We start from the raw sequence: 9,475 nt of genomic DNA, 5'->3' as shown, positions 1-9,475 counted from the left end.
CCAATCCTATTTAGCATGGAAATAGTAGTGCATGTATTGTATAGCAGTATATACTGGACAAAGAGGTGGTGTGGGGCTGTATCAGCTGCAAATAAGCTATGGACCTAAGCCAAAGGCTACTGAAATGCATAAGAGGCTTTGGACATGACATCACGCCCAAGTTAACTTTTGACTAAATTAAGGATTGAATATTTGGTTCTGAAATCAGAAGTGTGCTTAAACATGTGAATGGTTCCACTGAAAGGGGTAGGACTACCTGTGGACTTCACATTACGTACGCGGTTGAATAAAATCACACCTGGATCTGTTTTTCCATTGGTGGCTCCTGAATCAGACTTGTTGCTGAAAGTTTCCCAATGCTGCCACCTACAGAACACGTTAAATACAGTTTTCAACACAGTAGAGAAGAAAACTCGATTAAGAAAGTGTTAGATTGTGTGCAGTCAACCCCTGATACAGTTCTAAATTAGCAATGTGCAGGTCTAAACAGGTATGCTTGAAATCCTATCTGAGATTCTTAAATGTTTCTCAAATATTTCCAAGGATAGTTCTATATATTAACCGTTAAAAGTCCACCTCTGGAAGGCTGCACAAAAATACAGGAACCTGTTAATTCAAATTACATAACTTGCTCAACAAACTCCTCACATATCTGGAAGGGTGGCAGTGGCAACAGCCAGTCACAGGTTTCTTTCAGAGCGGGCATAAAACACAAAACAGGCTTCATAAGATCCTGCCCCTCTCAGTAATTGTCATAGTGAAAATTCAGGGGTAAATTCAGGAAAAACACATAGGGTTTTAGGTGAGAAATGAATCGGGTCAAAAGAGCTATTTTAATTAAGGAGGATGCACAGGAAATCAAGGAAAGGTAACAGTTCCATATGGAACTACAGATTTAAGATAAAAATACAAAGAGGAGAAAACAAGGAGAGACAAGAAACAAAATGAGCCTCACTTCAGATAGGATGTGACCAACAGAAAATATTAAATTATCAGAGAGCATCTTCTCAAAAAAACAATGTGTTTTGATACACAGCACTCAAAAAAAAAGCCTACAGACGTTTACACCTCTTGGTCCAAACACTACTGCTGAAGTGTGAAACAATGGGCAAAGATTAAAATTAATAACTTGCAAGTAGGTAAAACTAGCCAGGAAATATGCATAAAAAGCATTTATTTTGAGATTATACACACCTGATATGGCTTTAGAACATCTTTCATGTTTTCTATTTATGGCTTATTCTATACGGTTTTGACATGGCACATACACACTTCCATGTATCGTGACTTTTCTTCTGAATGCAGTTAACACAGCTGCAACAGCTGCACTGTTAGTATCGCAAAAGCTTCCATCTATCCAGCTTACAGATCCTCACCTATTGTTTGAGACCTCCTTCATCCAAAGCAACTCTATCCCAACACACCTGAGATCTTCACCATCCCCAGCAACTTACCTTCCTCTTTGTACCTAGGCTGTTTTCATGTAAAGCCCAGCTGTTTGCCAGGCCCCTGTGGTAATTTTAGCAGGGAAAAACAGCCTTGCTAGTGATGTTATACATGAGTGGATGGATAACATGCATTCCCTAGTTGTTCTCTTTATTTCCATCCTTTGAAGCTGCACCTGGGACCAGAAGGTGAGAAAATAAGAAAGGTCTGTCACAACCCTTTCCCTGTTTTTCCATGAGGCCAAAATTATTCAAATGTTGCCTTTCAGTAGACTGTTAACCCAGAAGCTCAAGCAAAAGAGTGAAAGTTTATGAAACACTAAAACATAAACTTCAGTAGCACTGGAGATTTATATTGCTAGATTAAAAAAAAAAAAAAAAAAAAACAACAAAACCAGAAACATTTGCTTGCTGCAGTCACTATAAAACAATACATTAGTATCTCAAAGGCACTTTCAGGTTGCTTCAGCATTGACTGCCTGTGTAACTGTACACAGGCACAGTTATGGCAGGTACCCTTGGCAATGGCTGCAGAGGCATGAAAGGGGTCCCCTGCAGAACTAAAGCATGCTCCCCCAGGTATGGCATACAGCTCAGTGGGCTCTGCTCTCTCTTGTGCCCCCTCCTCCTACCATACCTGATTTTTATTGCTCCTTCCACCCTCCTGTGCTCACACCACACACATTTCCTCTCTTGCAGGCTTCGTTGCTAAGCAGCCCGAGCTGCAGGCATGGCTCTGAGCCTGCGTTCTTGAGCAGGAGGCTGCAGCGGAGAAGCCCCAGGAGACTTTCCTCTACCCTGCAATACCTTCTGCTAACAGGCAGAATAAGGTGCTGTTGGAGACACCAGCAAGTGACATGTAACAGACCTTTTCTGAGCAGGTAGCTTTCACCTCCCTGCTAACAGAAACTGAAAGAGACTGATGCTCAGAATTGAAGCACTCTGAGCTTTAACTAATACTCAGAATTTGAATTAAAATGTGTTGCAACCCCCTAGCTTCAGCTATCAGGTAATTATATGAGCAGTAACGAGGCCCAATACCAAACACTCTTTAATCAAAGCTTGTATTTTGAATTACCCTTCAAAAAAGCCTGGAAGCCAGGAACAGTTTGCAGCATACGCAACGCACCAGCGACCACCTAAGAACATTAAGTTACCCAGCACGATACAACATGGCTGGCAGCCACAGACTGGGATGCACTGCATTAGAAGAAAGGCCAGAGTTGAAGGGTGTTTTACCCCTTACAGCTACTGGAGGTATCAGCAAGGAGCTGCAGGTAAACAGCAGCTAGACTCAGGTAAGAATAGTTTCCACAGAAGGTCACAGCTGAGGCCAAGGAATATGCAATAATATGCAAAATATATTAAGTATCTTTCTTCCCCCTCATCCAAAATTTCATCCTGCTATTAAGAATTCACATAGCATGGGCTTCTTTTTTAGGTCATTTTGGAAGAGACAGGTAGTATAGCCTCTTCTAAGGCCTTCCTAACACAAATCCTAAGTTTATAAGCACACGCCGGCTAGCTAAGGATTGTGTTCAGCGCTAGCCAGCAGTTTTCTTTTAGCTACAGGTAGGGGAAAAAAAAAAAAACCCTGTTCTAATACTGTCTCCTATAAGGAAACGTTAACACCAACCCATTCAGTGAGTATTCTGTCACTTCTAGTATTAATACAAATAGCACTGTTTAAGAGCACAGAGCTTTAAGTTGACTTTTGAGTGTTTGTTTATGACACCTTACCCCGCTACAATAAATGTATGCAGGGTGGCAAACTGAAGAGTTTCAGGCTGGACATTAGGAAAAGCTTTACCAGAAGCAGCACTGGAACATGTTACACAGACAGCAGTCCATCTCTCTATCCTTGGAGGCCTTCAGGACACTAGAAAAAGCAATCGTCCTGCTAACCTGAGGATGACATTAACTTTTTGCTCACAGGAGAGCTTTGAGGGTCCTTTGAAAACAAGGTTTACAGAGGATGCCACGCACCCCCTTTTGGAGAAAGTTAATGATCACTTTAGTCCATTTAGTCTTCCAGCAGAACATTTTATTCTCATTAAGGACAAGGAAATATCAACCAACAGCTCAATTAACATGACACAGATTAAACAAGGCCTGTTAAGCATTTTCTACTTAACATGTGAAAAAAGAGTCTAAAGACATCTGATGTGTCCAAACTGTTCACATTAAAACTTGAGCTCATCCTTTAGCATAAGCTCAGCTGATGTTGCTCCTGTGTATAGCAAAAGGTGGAAACAATTTAAGTTACCAGAACAGCTGTGTTTAACGAGTACTGAAGCACTGGAGTTTAGACTGCATTTACTGGTGTGCTATTAGACTGCCTTCCTTGCATCTCTTCAGAGTCTCAGGCAGACTTGCAGAAAGCCACAGCAGAAAAACGAACTTCTCCTTTTTCACGTTCTGTAAATTGTCTGCAGATCTTAGCAGAATCCTTGGAATAAAAAGAAAAAAAAACCCAGCTGTTTAGATTACCAGAACACACTTGCTGTGGAGTCCAAGTCTTTGCAGCTCCTCTCTGGGACTCACCAACTAAGTTACAAGTTCTTGTGGCACCAATTAATAAATACACTTAACAGATACCTACCTCTACGGCACAATACTACCTTGTTACCATGGTATAAGCAGCACCAACTTGTACAAGTCAGTACAGCCACTATACACTGAATGCATGCCTCTCACCCTTTTATAAGCCTTGTTTTCAGGTAAACAAGCAGCAAGGGAGAAATCTTACCTTCAATAGCAAGTCATCTGAGCTTGTGCCATGGTTCACAGGAAATGGCATACGCCCATCTGTGAAAGAAAGTCCTATCACTCAGTGTACTTAATATTACTTCTGAATTAGCAGAACTGAGCATAGTGGGCCCAAGAAACAAGTACACACACAAAGATACTTGGGAGGTCAGAACAAATTGTCAATACATAGCTTGAGTGAGAAGGGGACTAAGTATTCTCAGCTCTACAGGAGATGACATGCTCTACAAGAGGGCCTAAGCCTTCAGTTAAAATCTTCAAGTGAAGGTACAAATTATGTATTGCTTTCAGAGCCTCAGCGAACAGCTTAACCAGCACCAAGTATCTAGCCTGAGCCCCCAGCACTGCTGTACAGTGTAATGTAGGCCCAGTTCAACAGCAGAGTTCTCAGACCTTACCCAATTCATACAGATGTCCATCCACATTGACAAACAGGATGAAGTGGAAGTTCACACTGTTGTCCTCAACCTTAGGAGAGACCATTAAATAAATTTTGTTAGGTTGAAGAAACCCTAGTACTGCAAACCCTACTTGTGACTACAGGACAGGGGAAATGTCAAAAACAAAGCAACAGCAAAGAACTAAAAACTTGAGGTCTTTGCAAGACCTCTACAAGGTCAAGCATCAGGAATCCTAATGTACAGTCACATTTTCAGACTGGGTCTGAACCCCAGTTTTCAATCCATGTTTGAAGAAGAAACCTTGCACAAGTATTCACCCATGAGTCACTCATTTCTCTTTCCTCATTAGCTGTAGCAGCTATCTGCCAGACAAAAAAAAAAACCTGTATTGCTCTACCACCTTCATTAACCCCTTCTCACAAAATATTACACACTCATATCTTACCCGACATTGTCCTTCTTGTGCAACTGAATTATGGACTTCTTGTATAGCCTTAGGAGAAAGCAGATACAGGTTACTACATCCTTAAGTGCTGAGAGCCATCAGCAGTTTGTGTAGTTCATATACCTTATTATTTGCAAAATGCTTAGCTCTCTCTTCAGGAGACAGATCAGCTGTTTCATCAAGAAACTTCTTCAGGGCAGAGCCCTCATCTGCACAAGATCATCAAAGATTTTATTCAGTATAGGTAAAACATCAGTTACAGTGCAGATGCAACCCACAGTAATCAATGCTTGTTGCACTAACTAGGAATCACTGCATTCAGCCTGGAACCATCTCCAGCTTATAAACTGTAACTATCACTTGAAGTAAGCTATTTATCCAGAAGCTATTAACAACAATCTACACAGCCAGAGTTTCAAGTGCTTCAGGGTACTCTGGATACTTGTCTTGGAACTCACTTTCAAATGGGACTTAGCTTTTCTGATTCTCCCCTTGCAGATTTGGCAGAGGTGTTCAGTCCTGTTTTGAAAAAATTTAAGAAAGGTACCAGCTATAAGGACACTCAAGTATAACTAACAGAATATGGGTAGATGAAATTAAGTTGTCTCGCTGCCTTCAAATGAACACAGTGCTTGCTCATGATAGGCTTACTTTGGTTTTCCAGAATATAAATTAGTAGTGCAGTACTAAGATGCCCTGCATTCTAGTCTTACATGAAAGACATGACGCATCATCCATTTCATTCATCAAGAGTGTGGTATTTCAGAGAATCCTTTCAAGAAGAGTAAAGCAAAGCTGCTCTCACGTAGCCTTCTATATGTGTTTTCCTTTGTATGAGGAATCCCACACCACCCAAAGGGTTCAAGTTCTCTTGGAATAAGGAAATTAAGTTTTCTTTTTCAGATCTCTAGTCTTTGAATAGTATTTCCCAGACTCAATGACAACCCTTTATTGACAAGGACTTGTAATCCTATTTCCTACAAGTTCCCAGCCACCAGTTGCCTAAGCCCGTTTTATATGCTTTTCTATAGGAAGAGAACCATCAAAACTATTCCATCTGCAGGAAAAGCCTACTTACAGATTCTTACCATCCTATTCTACTTTCCCAGCAAAAAGAAAGCATGTTTTAGACTGATTTACAGGCTACACTAAGCAAGTCTGTTTACAGTAGACATAAGCAGCATGAAGAACTTCATCTCTTCAGTTAACATCAACAACAATGTCAATAGCTACTTCTGAACATGGTACTTACCAATTACAAACAGACTTTGGCCAGTCCCCTTTTCCCCTTACATCATTCACTAGGATGATACCTCTGCAGCTACCAGACAGGAGTCAAAGTACATTACCTTCTCCGATTCAGGCAGTAGGTGAAACCACACGCCCCTCTCCAAGAGCTCAAAGACCCACTTACCAACTGAAGCAGTACAGCATGCCTTAACTTGGGCTGCATGAAAGCCCCAGGTCTCTCCAATAACCCATACCCACTCAATCTTCCTGTCATAAAAAAAAAATGGAAATTCAAGCACTTCAGAACATTCATACTCACCAAGTTTCAGTTTGTCTTTATTATTAGCAACTGCATGTATCAGACCAATTGTCCCACAGGAGTTGCTGACTGTCTGCTTCAGGAAATACACCTTGGAACTGATTTCTTGGTCCTTTATTTTCTCAGTCTGTTGTTTCCTGAAGTTCTCATGCTGTAAACATGGAACTGTTTTAAGTATTTCACCACAGTGATATCTTCTTATTGTGCAAACTACTAGACAAGTGAGTTGTGTAGGAGAACCAATACCAGGACTGGACAAAAATTTACCCAGAAAGTCATCTTTGTGGCACAGGTCCAGTAAAGCATCATATGTCTATGCTGGATGCAGTCCAAGTCTTAATGGACTACCTGCATGACTCAGTCATATCCAAAGACACTGTTCTCAGCCTCTCCATCTGTTCTGTACACTGGAAATAGCTTGGGGTGGGAAATCACATAATGCATAGGCTCTTTTACATCCCCTCTCAATTGTTTTGGTCCATTTAATGAGACTACTCAGCATGTCTCTGCCATAGTTTGCCTTTGTGCCTTTAGGTTACTTCCCTTCATGAATCCCTCCCCCTCAGAAAAGTGTATAAACACATGCAAAACCAGTCACTACTGAAAGGCTGTAATCCTTCCTTAAATATCTGTTAAGTATACTTTATTTCAAAGCCCATCTCCTCATCTACTTCCTTAGCATCAAATGGATTAAATGTACTAATGATACAGAAGTAACTTAGGCCTCTCCAGATGCAGTGATTCAGCATGGTAACAGAATTGCTGTTCCTCACTCAAGACTGCTCATGTTTTTTCCTCAGCCTGATACACAAAGTCTAAGGAGAGTATTGGAATAAGAGGCCTTTTTTTGTTGCTCAGTTCCAGTTCATTTTAATTCAGGCTATTTGGAGGCTGCGGCCAAGCACCCAGCACGTACTACCCACCACCCACCTGCAGCCCCAGTGAAAGCCAAACCCACTCCCAACCATCTGATGCTTGGAGAGATGACAGACACAGTCACACTCCTGACAGCAGCCCGCAGTACCCGCTGTCAGCCAGCAGGTACAGACACTGCTGCTGACAACAGCCTGCTTTTTACTCCAGGGCCATTTGGGCCAGGCGCGGCCTGGTTGGCCTATCGGGGAGACAGCAGAAACCCCGGACGGACGGCACCACCAGTCACACGGCACTGGGGCAGCCACAGGCTCGGTGCCTGAACCCAGCCCATCCAGCTGCCGCCCGCAGGGCTGCAGCCCGGAGGACCTGTGAAGGACAGCGCTCCAGGAGGGACCCAACAGCCCCCCCCCCCCCCGCGCCGGGGGCACCACCCACCGCCTACCTGCTCGGTGAGGGGAAACAGCAGCAGCAGCGCGCAGGCCGGGGCCGGCACGGCACCCAGCGCCTCCTCCTCGAAGCCCAGCACGTCCACGAAGCGCCACCCGGGACCCACCCCCAGGCGGGACAGCACCTGCACGGGCCACAGCGAGCGGGTGACACGGCCGCGACGTCCGCCCCCCCCCCCCCCGCTCCCTCCTCGCCCCTCACGGCGGGGACCGGCCGCCCACCCCCCGCCGCGCCCCAGTGACACAGCACAACGCGCGGCACCGCGGCGCCACCTGCCGGCCGCGCCCAGGCGCCGCCGCCGCCGGCACCACCCGCTCGAGGGGGCGCCCCCGGGGGAGGGCGCGGCCTCAGCGCCGCTCCGCAGGTGCGGCCGCGCCCCGCGCAGCGGTACCGCTCCGCTCGGCTCCAGCCGGCGCGGCCCCGGCAGGGCGGGATGCCGAGGGATGGAGAGAGAAGGGGCGGCGCCCGCTCGCCCGCGACGGTCCTGCGGCGGGGACTCACTTTGTTCAGCATCTGGAAGACAATGCGGGGGCAGAGGGGTGAGTGCCGGGGAGAGACGGCGCCCCACCGCCCGCCCACCCGCCCCCATGGCCCCGGCCCCATCCCCATCCCGCGGCCCCCAGCCCCGTCCCCGCCGCCGCCCCTCGCGCACCTCAGGGTTGATCTCCATCGGTTGCCAGGCCATGGCTGCAGGGAGCCGGGAAGAAGGCAGGCTGCGCCCCACGCACGACGATGTCCCCCGCAACACCTCAAGCGCAACGCCCCGCTGCCGTCGACGCTGCGGCGCGGAGACGCCCACCCGGCTCTTATATAGGGGCGGGCTGGCCCACTCCGCGCCGCGGCGGGGGGAGAGGGAGGAGCAGGGCACGACCAAAGCGCGGGGGGGGCGGTGGGGGGCGCGGCGGTGCCAGCCCGGGCGGGCGGTCACGCCGCGGAGCGAAAGACCCGCGGTCGCGGGGGGGGGGGTCGGTGTCGGTGAGCCGCGGGGCGGGGGGGGGCCGGCCGCGGCTGCGGGGGGGCCGGAGGCACTGCCCGACCCCGAGTCCCCCTTCCTCCGCGGGAGCTGGGAGGACCCCGGCCCGCCTTACGTCGGTGTGGAGAAAGTGCTAGAAGCGGCGGGGCCGAGGTGGCGGCAGCGGCCCCCTGCCCGGCCCGGCCCGGCCCGGCCCGGCCCGGCCCCTCGCCCCCCGCGGGGCCGGGCGGCAGACATCACCGAAGGCAACGCGTTTCTCCGCCACCGTCAGGCCAGCCCCGGAGCTCTGTTTGTCCTGAAAGCGTGTGTCTGCATTTAGGATGTGCCTGAGCGCTGCCTAAGCGTTGGGCCCCGCTGTGTGTGTATTGCATAAAGTATACGATGGGTTTGATATTCAGCATAAGCATTAGATACTTATTTTTTACATTTCGGTATGATTACGAAACAGTCGCCAAAGTCACCTGTCTGCAGGTTGCATCTCTGCAGTTTGAACCAATTCCTGAACCAGTCCAATGAAGCTCTTTATAATACAGGGCTTTTTATCTTTTATTCATGACCTGACAGTTTCTC

At 47.2% G+C, this 9,475-nt stretch overlaps 1 protein-coding gene across 1 annotated transcript; it reads right to left on the bottom strand.

The window, feature by feature from the left end:
* Positions 1-3,467: 3,467 nt before the first annotated feature.
* UCHL1 (ubiquitin C-terminal hydrolase L1) lies at positions 3,468-8,831 on the bottom strand. The gene is made up of 9 exons (XM_030036798.1): positions 8,585-8,831; positions 8,434-8,445; positions 7,928-8,056; positions 6,610-6,760; positions 5,184-5,269; positions 5,061-5,108; positions 4,613-4,682; positions 4,195-4,253; positions 3,468-3,894 (listed from the first exon to the last, which is right to left on the bottom strand). Exons 1-9 carry the CDS (start codon positions 8,615-8,617, stop codon positions 3,808-3,810), a joined length of 675 nt encoding a protein of 224 aa, XP_029892658.1. The 5' UTR covers positions 8,618-8,831; the 3' UTR covers positions 3,468-3,807.
* Between the last annotated feature and the right edge of the window lie 644 nt (positions 8,832-9,475).

The sequence above is a fragment of the Aquila chrysaetos genome, chromosome 1 (assembly GCF_900496995.4).
Source record: "Aquila chrysaetos chrysaetos chromosome 1, bAquChr1.4, whole genome shotgun sequence".
Lineage (NCBI taxonomy): Eukaryota > Metazoa > Chordata > Aves > Accipitriformes > Accipitridae > Aquila > Aquila chrysaetos.
This window is presented reverse-complemented; position numbering and strand designations above follow the sequence as displayed.